Source organism: Moschus berezovskii, chromosome 7 (assembly GCF_049115385.1).
Source record: "Moschus berezovskii isolate FMDL1 chromosome 7, NW_MosBer_1.0, whole genome shotgun sequence".
Taxonomy (NCBI): Eukaryota; Metazoa; Chordata; class Mammalia; order Artiodactyla; family Moschidae; genus Moschus; species Moschus berezovskii.
In genome coordinates, this window is record NC_142466.1 from 36,571,308 (window position 1) to 36,587,149 (window position 15,842).

The window sequence follows — 15,842 nt, forward strand, 5'->3', positions numbered from 1 at the left end:
TCCGACTCTGTGACCCCATGAATCACAGCACGCCAGGCCTCCCTGTCCATCACCAACTCCCGGAGTTCACCCAAACTCATGTCCATTGAGTCGGTGATGCCATCCAGCCATCTCATTCTCTGTCGTCCCCGTCTCCTCCCACCCGCAATCCCTCCTAGCATCAGACTCTTTTCCAGTGAGTCAACTCTTCACATGAGGTGGCCAAAGTATTGGAGCTTCAGCTTTAGCATCAGTCCTTCCAATGAACACCCAGGATTGATCTCCTTTACCACATGTAAAATAGATAGCCAATGGGAATTTGCTGTATGGCTCAGGAAACTCAAACAGGGGCTCTGTATCAACCTAGAGGGGTGGGATGGGGAGGGAAATGGGAGGGAATTTCCAAAGGGAGGGGATATATATATATACCTATGGCTGATTCATGTTGAGGTTTGACAGAAAACAGCAAAATTCTGTAAAGCAATTATCCTTCAATAAAAAATAAATAAATTAAAAAAAGAGCCGTTTAACATTTAGATTCATTTATATTTGACATTAGACTTTCTGCCCCTCATCCATGTTTCCAGAGAATTTCAAGGACTGTTTCTAGCTCGTGGTCTCAACATTATTCTTGTAGTTTTCAATGTCTGTGCAGTATGTCTGCTGTCATGTTATGGAGGTTGTCTTTTGGCTTATTCGTTGTACTAGAATTTTCTCATTTGAAATAAGGGGAAAGGATAGGAAAATGAAAAAGTAGAATTTATTATTCAGCTTATTTCATGCTCATTTTATGCCTATTTAGACTATAACTCATTTTCTTTTTTTTAATAAAATTTATTAAATTTACAAATTTCGCCTCAAATGACAAAGATTGACTAAATAGATTTCAGGCTCAGGTTTAGAAAAATGTAATAAACAATGATTTTCAGTTGATGAACTCTCCGTATGATGTTTGGTGGTAACTATCACAAACCAGGACAATGATGTTTAAGAAACAGGAAAATAAATGAGCACCTACTGTATAGCACAGGTGCTCAGTGCTCAGTGCTCTGTGGTGACCTAAATGGAAAGGAAATCCAAAAAACAGGGGTATATGGATTCGTATAGCTGACTCACTTTGTTGTACAGCAGGAACTAATGTAACCTTGTAAAGCATCTATATTCCAATTAAGCAAAAGAATTAATTAAAACAAGAGAAACATGAAAGTAAAACTTTGGCGGGGAGGAGAGGGAGAGTTCAAAATGATTGAGAGGAAATAGAAGGACATGGTATTACAGTGCAGTGCTGGCAGCTGAGTGTGCCTACCAAGTACCAATGTCATCCTGTTAATAGTTTCATCAGAAGTCAGCAACATGGATTATAAGTTGGCAACAACATTAATGTGGATTAATGTTTTATGCTTTCTATAACCATGTCCCTCTAGTGGGGTGTTATGTAACACACTGTAACATATCAAGCATGTCCATTACTGTTTGCCTTTATGATTGCAAAGTTTTGATATTGTGGGTTCGATATTTTGATATTGTGACAAATATGCATATACTTCCCTGTGCATACAAACAACCATTTTTGTTTTCTCCTATTTGTGGAGTGTTCCAGTAAAGCCTCATAGATTATGCAGTTCTGATTGAAGAAAATACTTGTGTATGTTCTTATTTTATGACTGATGTGAAAATGCTGGGTGTCAAGTGAGGGAGAAAGTAATGTTGAAATTATTTCTCTTTTTAAGTACGAGAGTGAAAGTGTTAATTGCTCAGTCATGTTCAACTCTTTGAAACCCCATGAATTGTAGCCCATCAGGCTCCTATGCCCATGGAATTCTCCAGCTAAGAATACTGGAGTGGGTTGCGATTTCCTTCTCCAGAGGGTCTTCCCAACCCAGGGATAGAACTTTGGTCTCCTGCATTGCAGGTGGATTCTTTACCGTCTGAGCCACCATTCAAGTATATTTCTTATATTGATATATGTCAGTCTGTAGTTAAGACAACTTTTTCATTATCTCCACATGGTACTCTTTGCTATTCAGATAATTGATAAGCAAGTCAGAGTTGTTTGTGTCATGAGACAGAAATAAATGTACAATGTTCTATAAAAATAATTAGGCTCATAAATTGATCTAGTCAAGGATCAGACAGTCATGTTTATAGGAAAGTCACATACACAAGGAAAAACTCAGTTATCATGTTATTTGTTAAAAGTTGGATAGAAAGACTAACTGAGATGGTACACATGGATGGGACCTGGATGGGTGGGTGGGGATATCAGATCTCCTGGAAGAGATGGATTTAGAGCTTGGCATTGAAAGTCTAATTAGTTAAATTAATCTTTTTTAATGTTGATTATGTGTTAATATCGTGCATTATAAAGGACTTTGAAGTATAGCATTTCATACGTAGTACTGAATGGTGATGGTACTTTGTCACTTTTTAAAATGAGAATCCTAACAAATACCTGAAATGTATTCATATTCTAAATGATATTATATTTAATCTAATCTGATGACTCCATTACCTGACATCTATTTTAAAGTAATGAATATGTCAAAAAACACATGTATCTGTCAGGATCCAGAATAACACGGCTCCTACCAGAGTCCACTAGAAAGAATAAGATAGGGGAGATGAATTATAATGATGTTAGAATAGGTGAAAAGCCAGATGGCAGAGGCAACCCAGACATTAGCATCTGTACGAACCCACTACTGCAACTAAGGTTGGAGGGATAAAGGGAAGGTGTGGTATTGCCGGAGTCCTTGGAGACCACAGAGAGAGTGACCCTCACTGTGAAAGCTAGAAAACAAATGAGACAGCCATTGCTTGGAGTTACTTGTTAAAACAGACAGAAGGAAAGAGATACCTGCCCTTCTCCTTTCTTCCTATTTTCTGCATTTCCCAGCTCCCACCAGTGCCTCTAACTTGAAGCCAGTTGTTAACAGAGCTGGGAAATGTGATTTGCAGGAACAGAGTGAGGGATGTCTCCAAGGACACATTACCATTACATGGCAATTCTGATTTTGGAGGTGGGGTTGGGGGATGGAATTGAGGTGAGTTCAAAGCATTGATCTTGTGAGAGGGATTAAGTTTGCAGGATATTATCCAAAGCCTTATTATACTAGGTTTTGTTACTGGCATTGAGTTAACGAAATTTTTTTTATCCTACTGGAAAATTTAGCTTGTATCTTTTCATCATAGTATTATTGTTAGATGCTTTTGAAAATTCTCTACAAATGATCTTGTTGGTTAATTTTCAAATGTTAACATACTGTAAACGTCAGGAAGTATTTGATCTTTTCTAATTAGAGCCAGTCTTTAAAACCCAAAACAACAGGTGACAAGCTCAATTGTTCCGATGCCAGTTAGGAGCTCTCACAAAAAATTATAGGCACCTTCTCCCTTTCCATCTTTTGGAGATACTAAGAATGGACTAGGAAAAATTCAACTCCTCCTGGAATCAAGCAGTGTCTACAACTTGAAGATAATGATGTGGTTTCTTGGTTCTTTTGTGATTTTTGCTTCTTGGAGGTTTGGGTATGTAGCAGAGTTTGTAATTTGTTTTTTGATTGGATGGCAATGTCAGTTTTGAAATGGCAGCATAATAATCAATTTGGAAAATTGAACATTAGCCATGTGTTATGTGCAGTGAAAGTAATCTTTGTGAGCATGGGAGATGAGGCTGCAGTGAAAAACTTGATGTTGGTCTGTGTTAAAATTTTGTCACATCTGGAAGGCATTTGATGTATAAAATTACATAGGTTTGATACCATATAGGCCTAAGACTTATGGATGGGACATTATGCAGAAACTTGTTCTTTTCCATATTCTTTAGCTTAGAGAGTTTTGAATCATAAGGAGTCCATTTGAATCTCCATTAAAGGTAAACTGAGTAAAATGACAAAATGGAAGGAATTTTGAGCACATGGTCAACAGCTCTGTGTCCTTATACTCCTGATTCCCTTCTTTCAATTGATTAAGCATGTGGGCATGCTCATCATTCTGTCTCATTTTCTAAATAACCATAGTAATGAATAGTGGATTCCATGGTAGGCTGCTGTAATAGGCTTTTTATTATTCTTGGTTAAGTTTACCTGCATTTTTAGCTTTCCTCTTAAAAAGATCATTTGAAGTAATATTGCCACATAAAATTATAACAAATCACATTTCTGATGGGTTATAAACTTTTCAGAGTTCTTTCAAACATATTATTCCACTTATTAGAATAGTTCTGACCTTGTCTTGAAAAAAAGAAGGAAAATCTTATTCATTGGGCATCTTTTGGCTTTTATTTTATCAAAAAAATTTACTTTCCTCTCATGCACAGTTTTCGTTTGCAGGAGGAAGTACTCCTCGTTTGTTTCCTTATTTTATCCTTTAAGAAAAATGTTAGTTCACGTGATAGTATTATTCAAGTAGTTTTATTCCTGGTAAATTAACTTTTGTCTGAAAAGAAGGGGACGTAAGTTTTTTGAACCACTTATCAAGGAACTGTTAGGACATTTAATACCATTATGTGCCACATCAGCAAGCTTCCCATTTCATCAAGTGACTTCTCTGATTTTTCTTCCTCCAATATTATGATAAAAGTTATTTTATAAACAAAAGTAGTATGAACGTCTGATGTACAAATCTACTGTACCTTGGTAGAAAGCATATCATCTTTGTCTTACTCTATTACTCTGCTAATTATTATGTACCTTTAATTAAACATACACATTTATTTTTATATGAATACATCACCATAGACTTAAGAGCCATGATTTAATAATAAAGCAAAGATGACTTATTGATGACATACAACTAGTAGGGTATGTTAGAAAAACCCACTAATTTCTTTTCTCTAAACTTGTGTAATGATTTAAATATAAACATTTTAATGATGGGCAAATTATATTTTACCTTCAACAATGGAGAAATCTGTTGAAGTGAAACATTTCTTTTTAAGAACATATGCCAGTGATAAAATGAGCACGGGAAAAAGTAAGAATATGACTCTGTGGTCATTGACTACATCATTTGCTTGTATTTGTGGAGAGTTTGCAGATACTAAAAATATACTATATGTAGATAATAACCAAACAAGTAAAGGTTATGATTGACGACTGCCAATTATAATTTGGGAAAGATGAAAAGTATTTTAAGTGCTATCAGCCATCAAGGTCTGGTTCACTGTAAAGAGTGGTCCTTTTTTCATCACATAGTGATAGGACATCTACTGTATGCCAGGCAGTGAGTAAGGCTAATATGGATCTTGACCCCATGAATTTTACACTCCAGCAGGAGACCTGAACACTAACACAGAACTTTACCTGTGTTGTTAGTGTTTTCAAGGGGAAGTATAGAGTTAAAACAGAGGACAACTAGCTAGGTGCTTTTTTTGGGGTAGGGATGGGGTTAGGGTGGGAAATTAAACCTTAAAGTATATTTTTAAAAAAGCGCATTTCCACACAAATATTTATGCATATTTTCACTGCTGTATAAAGTTAATTTTTTCCCTCTTATTCCTGTTGAAAATGACTAAGGCTAAAGGCTATTACCTTTTTAAAATTCAGTTTTAAGTGATTGGGCAAGATGGAAAGTGATTCAGGCATGCAGTGGTTTGCTTAGGGTCAAAGCACAGGTATTGGTGGTTACTGAGTGGAACCCAGGAGTTCTGATTCTCCAAACAGTTGTGAGAAAACATGTCCTGTTCCCTGAGAAGAAAGATTGCCAGCAAAATATTAGAAAGTCTTATGTCTGGTTTTAATGTAGATAAACAATACCGTATTAAGCTTGAGAGAAATACAAGAAATGATATAGGGCTTCCCAGGTGGCTCAGTAGTAAAGAATCCTCCTGCCAACGAAGGAGATGCAGGAGAGGGGGGTTCGATCCCTGGGTTGGGAAGATCCCTTGGCGGAAGAAATGGCAACCCAATACAGTATTCTTGCCTGGGAAATCCTACGGACAGAGGAGCCTGGCAGGCTACAGTCCATGGGGTCGCAAAGAGTCGGACACAACTTAGCAACTAAACAACAACAACAAGAAATGATATAGCACGGATGGGCCATATGTACCCAGAGTGTGCCATGTGTAGAACTTAGAATAACGCATAAAGACCCCAGGAAAAAATAAAGCATATAATGAATTACTGTGCCAGGCAGAGTAACCAGTGCTGTTCAGGACACTGATGGAAAGAGCATTTGTTTTTTGCCCTGGTTTCCTTTTAAGAGAACATTTCAGACCAATAGGATCACAAATGTTGCATTTGGTTTATGTTGAAATTTTGCATTGATTTTTCAATTTGCCTTCACAATTATGCTCTTGAGCCCGATGACATTCTGGTTTTCATTTTCAGATTCATATTTCACCAGCATTCTCTTTGCACTACATACCTTGCTATAAAATGCAGGTTTCGTGGTTTCCAAGGGGGGAAAAAAGTATATTACATAGTATAGCTGAAATCCACAATGTTTCCCAGATGGGAAAGACAGAACATTCATCTCATCTTTTCCTCCTGGATCTGGTGGGGTTTGGAAAGGGCTTCATTGTTTTCATGTGGCAGAGTGCATTGGCAAATTGTTTTCTAAAGTACGCAGTGGCGTGTTCTTCTAATATTATAAGATATGGGCAGCATTTATGAAAGATTATAAATCTTACAACTCTCCTCAGAAACTTAAAATACAGCTGGAAATGTTTTGCTTCCAACAAACATGCAATCTTCATAAAATTGGAAAAGAAATGTTTTGAATAAATAATGTTTTGGTTTATTTCTCTCTAGTGTGAGATCTGTTTTTTTTAGTCAAAACCATGCCATAAAACTCCTCCTTCTTCTACACTAACACTCTTGCCTCTGTATTTATATTTTGCTGGTGCATCTTTTTTTTTTTTTTTTTCAGTTTTAAAGTATGCCAGATTGCTTTTCCTTGTTTTTAAAGATAGAAAACTGGATTTCTCCCAGGGATTCTTTCCCTAACTAGGATGGTTTAAAACCGAAACAAGGATTGAGTCAGTTAATTAATTTAAATGAGATTACAAATCAAAAACATATTACACAATCTTGATTTAATTACCGCATTTTATTTACTTAATTGAAAACACAGTGTAGAAAGTTAGCAATCTTGACAATGACCAGTATAGTATCTTTACATTCTATAAACTAAAGTTTTCGCAATCAAGAGGTTTAGATGAAGCCTGGTTGTGACCTTTGGTTCACTCAATCCCTGGATCAGTAGAGAGTCACTGAACTTAATCTTAGGCCAGAAAGGTCAGATACAATTATCCCTGCTTTCATTTGTGAGAGTTTGGTGCTAGTTAATGAAGCAGTGCAAACCTCTGGTCTGACGTGTTGGCAGGTTTCATACTTCTTGTGCAGGGGTCTTCCCATCTGCATTGGTGAATAGTCTCCTGGCATGAATAGATATCCTCTCAAATGGGTACGTGATTTTTTTCCCCCCTTGAATTTCAGTGCCCTATATTTTCTGGCTAATCATTTGTGAACAAATTCTGGTCTTGAGCTCAAACAGATCCTTATTTTAATCCTTGAGATATGATGCTTTGAACCTAATCCTCCTGTTAAGCAGAAAGAGAAAGTAGCTCTTTAAAAGAAAGTTTAATAATGGAACTAGTGGAGTGTGTAGGATAAGAAATAGAGGGGATAGTATCTATCTACTCTCTTGTTGTATATTTTTCTTTGGTTAAATAAGTTACTTTATCTGTAAGGAGCCTCAGCATAGCAATTGTTTTTAATAGCAACTTTTTAAAAATCTCTGTGTTTTGCTGTGTTGAAGATATGTTTTAAAATCCATGTTAACCAATACAAAATGAGATCTAGAGGTATGGGTCTTCAGATGGAAAATAATATAGATTAAAATGCATGATTGAAAATATGTAGAAAGCCTTGTATTCCAAGTATTATTTTGAATCTGCTAAAAGTATTGGGAGAGATTTAATTTCTCTGCCTGCTCAGTACTGAGTTTAGGGGAATGGATACAGACTCAGCAAAAATATGTGGATGGCTCCATTAACAAAGTGACAGAGTTAACGACCACTTCCCGTGGATGGCTGGTTACCCGAGTTTTGCAGGGAACTCGATGCCGTGTCCTGTAGTGGCCTATTGAGAATGGCAGACTGAAGCGCAGAGGGAGAGTGCGAGCATTTTGCCGCCTGTTTCCATGCTTATGAGAGATAAGGAAGCACTTAGTTTCCCCAGGTTCTTTATGTTATTCTAATAACCATTTAAGAGCAGAAAAAGGAAATATTGCAAAACTCTAGTTTTGTGTCATCCCAGTTGATGAAACAGCCATCCATTAAACCTGAAGCTATATAGATTTTTTACTGTGCTGGTGAAAAAACTACAGCAAATTATGTACTTAGAATTGTGATTATACAAGCTAACAACAAATGCCAGGGAAATCAGTGCTCATAGAAAGTAAACTCCCAAGAAGGAGGCAGGACAGTTTACACAGGGATAGGGAGGTTTGTAGGAGAAGAATAGTTTTCTTCTCTCTCCTTGTAAAAGGTGGATGGTTTTTGTCTTACTTTTTCTTGTTATAAAGTACATGGATTTGTATCCCTTCCTTCATGTTTTTTTCTTACAGTGGCTTTTCTCTTTCTTAAGTTCTTCCTGGCATACTATATATGTAATTTATAAAAATATTCTATTTTAGTATGTTGGTAGTTAATAATATTTTGGAGAAAAAGAAGGGGACTATTCTAAGCCTTTAGAAAACTCTCGTGGTATTCTTTAGTTGACAATGGGCTGTTTCTTTACCTGCTTAAAGCAGAGGAATATGACAAAGGGGCCCTTTATCACATGATGACTAATTTTAGTTCTAGCAGGAGGCTATCTGTAGGTTAACAGGTTACAGTGTGGATTTCATTTACTCTTCTGATATCCCTTGATATAAAAGCTATATTGTTAGACAGTCACAGAATTTTAGAGCCAGAAGGGACCTGACAGGTTACCTTGTGCAATCGCTTCTTTGCACCAGAACAATTATATATAAAATTAATGCCTCTCAAATGTGGTTTTCTGTTGATACTCAAGTCATGGTGTCAGAAATAAAGTGAATTCCTAAAACAAGCGTCACCTTGGGGTAGAAAGACAGCCTGTATAGAAAGGTCATCAAAAGCTTCTTGGCTTCCTTCTTGCTTCCTGGAACCCCCCACAAACATCTCCTCCTTTTTGTAGGAGAAAGCCAAACATGAATTTCTGTCTCAAAATACTTCCTCTTATCTACCCCCTCCAATTTCCAAATATTTCTTCAGAAATTAAAGGGAGAACTGAGACTTACATTAGGCTGGGAGACCCACCCTGGGAATTGTGTCTCTCTCCCCTTTTATTGTTACAAAAGGTTTGTCTGCTTGATTCTTCTTTTTTTTTTATTGTGAATAATTTCTAAAGACTTTATTTACTCTAAATTGAAGTATAATTGATTTACAACTTTTCAGGTATACAGCAAAATGATTCAATTATACATATACATATTATTTCTCAGATTCTTTTCCATTGTAGATTATTATAATATGTTGAATATAGTTATGTGGTATATAGTAGGTCCTTGTTGGTGATGTATTTTATATATAGAAGTGTGTGTTTGATAATTCCAACTCCTAATTTATCTCTCCCCTACTCTTTCTCCCTTTGGTAATCATAAGTTTGTTTTCTGTGTCTGAGAGTCTATTTCTGTTTTGTAAATAATTTCATTTACAGTATTTATTTTTAGATGTTTCTGCATTGAGGAAGCAGGCCTGGTCTTTCTTCTTTGCGCACCTCTGTAGTTTATAGACAAATCGTTTTCTGTTCATTTGACAAACACATCTGTGAGACACTATTGCAAAGATTAGGAGGGCAGTGCCCTGCCTTCATATAGTTCAGAATCTGAAAGGAATGACCTCAGCATGGAGGAATTTAGGGAGGAAAAAAGACAGACACCATGTGCAAAGACTCAGGGGCATCAAATGGACGTGTGACACTCGTGGAACTGAAAGGCTAATGTGTGACCCAGGTGTCGGTAGAGGCCAGATCAAAGTGCCTTGAATGGCATCCTAAAGTTTCTGAAGTTTTTTTCTCCTGTGTATTGCGAATACATGTAAGAATTTTAGCAGGGAAGAAGGTTAAGCAGTTTTAGGTTTTAAAGAGATTACCTTGGTAGTAAAGAGGAATATGTATTAGGAAGATGTGAGATCTGTTCATTTTTCAAGACCCTCTTCCTGAGGTCACCTCCCTCTGATATATTTTATGGCATGTCCTTACCTATCTGTCATAGGAAGAACCAATTATCTCCTCTTGATATACGCTCACTTATAGCTCCCATCCTGGAGAAGGAGGGCGTGGCAACCCATTCTAGTGTTCTTGCCTGGAGAATCCCCATGGACAGAGGAGCCTGGTGGGCTCCAAAGAGTCAGACGTGACTGAGCAACCGAGCACAGCATAGCACATAGTTCTTTATCATGGTGTTCATTTTTTAAAAAATTGTGAATTTCTGTCTGAGTAACCTCTGAACTTCTAGAAGGTGTAGAGTGTATAATCTTCTTTTTGAAACAATATTTTAAGGGTCAATAGTGAAAATTATTAAATGGAAATTTAATACATATTACGGAGAACTCATTATGTTCCAAACATTAGTAACTGGAATACAGAAGGTACTCCATAAACCTTATTGATTCTCATTTAATTGATGCTTATGTGAATGACCTTCAAAAATATCTTTCACAGTTGAGATGATCCAAGCACATCAGATAACTGAGTTCATCCCCTTCCACCTCTGCCAACCGCCCCCCAAGAAAGTTAGTACTCAGTAACAAACATTTAACAGGTCATTATTTATTTATCTTATATATTTAACAAACATTTTATTGGACTTCCACCATATTATCAGTAGAACACTAGAATTTCCTTTATTTAGTGAGAATCCAAGCTAAATATATTTAAAGCTGGCCCTGGCCTCTTTCTAAAGCATCAGTTAATGTATGGACATCAGTGAGAGTAATAATTATTTACAATTTCAGTTAGAAAATATGTGTAGGGATTTTAAGGATTTTTAAATTTCTGAAGAAGGTTGTGAATATATTGGTAAACAATGGGGGAGGAGGGAGATTAGGGGAATGTAAAGTTCCCAGAAATCTTTAATTGAGTGAAATGTCATTTGGCTTTGCCTGATTATGAGATTGCTTCATAAACACTCAAGAGGCAGGGTGTCTTAATGGGTGGCCCATTTAGAGAACTCATGTTTTAATAGTTGCCATGTAACTTTGGACAAGTCATCTAGATCACTTAAGTATCCCAGGATTTTCCACAAAATTAGTCATTAGAGAAACTTGGTTACTTCTTAGGTGAGGCTTGGATAGTAGAAGAACATGAAAGATTGGCTGCTTTTTAAAAAGGAGTGGATAAAAGGATTGAAGGAAAGTTCATAACTGTCATGTATAGATGAGAACCTTTCTTAGTCCTGAAATCTTTAATTTGGGGAAGAGAAATTGATGGTTTAAAAAGCATTAATTTAGAAACGGCTTCATTAACTGTTCTTTTTCCTAGAAGAAATATATTGTGTTTAATTCACACTTTTAAAACACGAAGATTGAGTAGTAGGAGTTTTATATGTAATGCAAAATATATTTCAGTCCTACATTCTGTAAAGTCACAAAGAGACAGAGAAGTGTAAAAGATATAGATTGAGATCAAGGAAGAGAAAACAAAATGTGAAAGAAACGATAGGACTGGTTTGAGTCTGCTGCCTGCAAGAGCCCTTTCCCTCTCTCTTTCTTCACGGCATCAACATCTCAAGACTCAGTGTGCTGGTCAGTTCACAGTCCCCGTGCTGACCACCCTCCTTCTTCAAAGACTTCAGTCTTCCAGAAGGTAATATTCACTCCTGACTTTTGAGCGTGACAGCTCCCTGAGAGCCTCAAAATGGCAGCAGTGCCTCCCTCCCTTTTTGGGAGAGTGGGACCAAGGTATTTACAGAGGAATTCAAGAGGCACACACTTGCCCATCTTCAGTTAATTCAACACAGACAATTTTAGATGCTTACTCTGGGATGGACAGATTTATTCATATCCCTTTTCTCCCTTTCTTACTGAAAGTCCATTAAAAATATTAGTCATTTTTTGAATGTGTCCTTTTTGTGTTTAATAATATCTTTTACATAATTAATTGTGTAAGAGGTGTCTGACCAGTACTTAGTGCTTATATAATAAAATGTTTTCTGTGATTCTGTAGATTAGGTAGTATTATAGTTAAAGATGAAGACCCTAAGAGTTAAGTAATAAGATCACACTGCTGTTGAGGGACAGAGCTGGGATTCACTGTAATACATGAAGTGTGGGTACACACACATTTGCACACACAACTTGAACAAATGGTGGAAGCAGTTAAAGTAAACCTCTGGGTATAGAGTAATTTGACCTAGGTGGTGGATTGGAAGGGTTTTAGATGTGGTCTGAGTAATTCTTTCTCTGAAGTTAACCACAATAACAGTTCATTTTTGGTTTCTCTGCCAACTGCAACTCCCTGGTTACTTCCTTTTCCAGCAGTTGGAATTAAGTGACCACTGATATGAGGTGACATAAGAGTTAAGAATAGATTAGAGTTAGAATTCACTGTTGGAGAAGTAAATGTTCTCCTGCTCACTCCTTGAGAGGGCCTCTTCTGTGTTTTGGGGATCCCACTTATGCTATTTTACTTCATGAGAAGGCACAGACGTTGGATTATGAGGGAAAAATCTGTCATTGTGTGTCAGTAAATGCCAGATTATTTTCGAAAGTGGTATTGTTAAAAGCAAGTATACGAATCAAATTTAGGGTCTACTTCAGCTTTCCCTCAAATGTTTGTGTTTGTGTTTTTTTTTTTAGAAATTTCTTTCTTTCTTTTTTTTTTTTCGGTTGAAGAAGCTGTTGTCTGCAGTTGTTGCAAATGGAGGAAAAGGGTAATTTGCAGTAGAAGAAATAAGAGTTTTCAAATGGGCTGTTGTGGTAACAGGGTGTGTCATTGTTCTAACGGACTACTTTCTTAGGAATGGAAAAGACCGTAATTCTTTACTGATCCAAACTTCAGCAACAAGATGTTGGGAAAGAATTTTGTGTTCTGTTTTGAAACTGGTTTACTAAACCTGCTGAGGTTCACCTGGAGTATACAGCTCCTGTCCCCTGCAGATAGACAGCCTTAATCTGCCTCCCATTGTGTTGTCATGAAGATGGCATTAAACTCCTTAAGGGATGAATGCCTCGACTTTCATAAATGTGAAGAATTCTATAGACGGCAGCCCACCAGGCTCCCCCGTCCCTGGGATTCTCCAGGCAAGAACACTGGAGTGGGTTGCCATTTCCTTCTCCAACTTTATGAAGTAGATATCCATAAATGTGAAGTAGCTTTATTAAAAATAAAACATGGGGAGGCCCTGGTCAATAGGTACACCATGTAAGTAGAAACTTCTCAAAATGTTAGAGTAACTTGAGAAATTAAGCGGGAACGTAGTATCAATTCTGAAGGACATTTGTCAGAGGAACTAGAGGCAGAAATAGCTGAGGCTATAGCAAAATTGTGTAATTTATCTTTTTTTTTAATATAGCTATCATACTCCATGCCTGGAAAGTAGCCAATATTGTGCCATCTTTTATGGGCAGAAAGAAAGAGAAAGATTGATCTCCTAAGTTAGAAGTCACTGAGTCTTGCCTCAAAACCAGAAAAACTAACAGAATTCATGGGAGGTGAGACAAACCTTTTGGAGAGAATCTTATTCTCTTTGACTGTCTGGAGATGACTCTAGCCGGAACTCAGACTGCAGGAGTAGTCCTTAACTAGTTTCTTTTCCATTTGGGAAAATTAGAAATAAATTGGAGGATAATGTGGGAATCATTAAATATATTTACTAAGATTTTATAAAAAGTGTTCTAGGGCAAAAAAAAGGGCAGGAGAAGAAAAAGAAAAAAGGCAAGGATATGGGAAGAAAAGGAACAGTTCTGATTTCAGCATTAAATCTAGTTAGCAGGCATGAGGCGAAGGGCAGAAATAAATAACCAAGTTTTATACAAAAGGAAGTCAAAAAGGTGTCCTTGCATTTAATAGTAGAAGCAGCAAATGCCGTATGTTAATAACTTCAATGGAAGAGCAGAGTAGCCCTGCTGAAAAGCACCAGCATAAGATGTTTCTGCTTAAATAAGACTGGATCCGTCTAAGGTGTAATGACCAGGTTTGGGGAAAGAGACTTTTGTCTGTGGCCACCTGTCACATTTGTTGAAATTCACTATCAAGTTCAAAAATGCCTTTCCTGGGCAAGCAAAGAAAGCTGCTGAATCTGAGCCATCCAGCCCAGTGCATTCACAGCCGTGAACAGCACATTGAGGAAGACACAAAAGAAGTAGACAGAATCTCTGCCTCTGCTTAGGAGCATGCAATTTAGTTGGGGAGACAAAACTAAATGCTAGAACCAATAAAAGAAGATTACAAAGCAACTTACAAGTAAGTGTATAATAATATGGCGCAAATGACACAGATAAATGCAGAGGGGACATAGAGGAAAGAGTGAGCCAAACACAACAGTGTCAGATTAGTTAGGAAGGCATGTTTCCTAACAGTACTGTAGCTTCTGTTTTCCTTTCTGTATCATCGATGAGGAATAATGTGGGATAGGAAATTCAGATGTTCTGCATTGATCTCTTTCTCCTTATCTGCCGAGTCTGTCTGTCTATCACAGATGGAAATTAAATTGATCCAACAATTTACTCTCCACAAAGCCATGTTGGTTTCTACCTAGTAATTTATGCTTTTCTTGGTGTTTGCAAATCGATTGCTATTATGGGATGCAGTCAAATCTGGGCCTGGATCCAGTAGGTTGGGGGATTATTGGAGTGGATATGCGTGTATGCACGTGAAATCCTAGAAAAATGGACTCTAGTTTCTGTGTATTTTTACTCATTGGATAAAAACACTTTCAGGTTTTTTAAAAAAGCATGTTTAACTGCACTCAAATTGCATTTTTAGGGAATGTGTCTGATTTGTTTCATATTGCCCCTGACAGGCCCAGCCTTCAAATCACCTTCAGTGGCATTGTCGCCAGACCTTTTGTTTTAAAAAAGTCTTTCCCTACCCCATGAATGTTATAGATCTCTACATTTTTTTTTCTCTTGACAAAGAAATAAGTGTATATATATATATATATACACTTATCTACAGATGTTCATGTAGTTTAATAAAATGCTGCTGAAAGGCTTAGGAGAGTATACTTTATTTAAACACTTGACTTCATTGTTCTACCTTAAAAATTTTTTTTAAAGTCCTTCTGATGATTGTGAAATTCTTTCAAAACAAATTAAAAAGAAAACATTTTCTGTGATTTCTTTACAGATTCTGGACAATCAGGAAGTCCAAGCCACAATGATCCTGCCAAGAATCCTCCAGGTAAATATGTGTTCCAGGACGTTTGCAATCTGACATTGTTGGAGAACAAAGGTACCACTGTATAGATAAACATCCCTTAATTGGTCAGCTGCCTATTTTGTTCTGGAGGGCAGGTATGATCGGGACAAGATGTGATTCTATTCAGACCCTTCACAGTGGCAAATACCTCCACATTGGCGTCATCAGTATGTACCTAATCACTAATGTTTTACTTTTTGTTGGTGTTTCTTTGAAAATGAATATGCATGTATTTTATAGTTGTATATCCTTCAGGTGCTAAAATGCACTGCTGTTAGAAAAGCCAAAAAGCCTTCTAGTGTTTCTTTTAAAATGTGCAAGAAAAAGTAAAAATTTTCATAATCTTATTATAATTTATCAAATCTCATTACTTTAAAAGGTGGGCTTTGGTGGTGGTTGATTATGTCTTCATGAGGGATTTTTGCAAGTGAGTTTTTATTCCATAAGGTTCTTAATAGAATTCCCAGAATCAGG

General features: G+C 36.9%; 1 protein-coding gene across 6 annotated transcripts in view; it reads left to right on the forward strand.

Moving 5' to 3' along the window:
* NFIB (nuclear factor I B) overlaps positions 1–15,842 on the forward strand; it is a 261,129-nt gene that overhangs the window by 131,166 nt on the left and 114,121 nt on the right. For all 6 annotated transcript variants that reach the window (XM_055428211.2, XM_055428214.2, XM_055428215.2 and 3 more), the window contains exon 3: positions 15,297–15,350. In XM_055428211.2, coding sequence (XP_055284186.1) covers positions 15,297–15,350 — 54 coding nt within the window. The remainder of the gene's footprint in view (positions 1–15,296; positions 15,351–15,842) is intronic.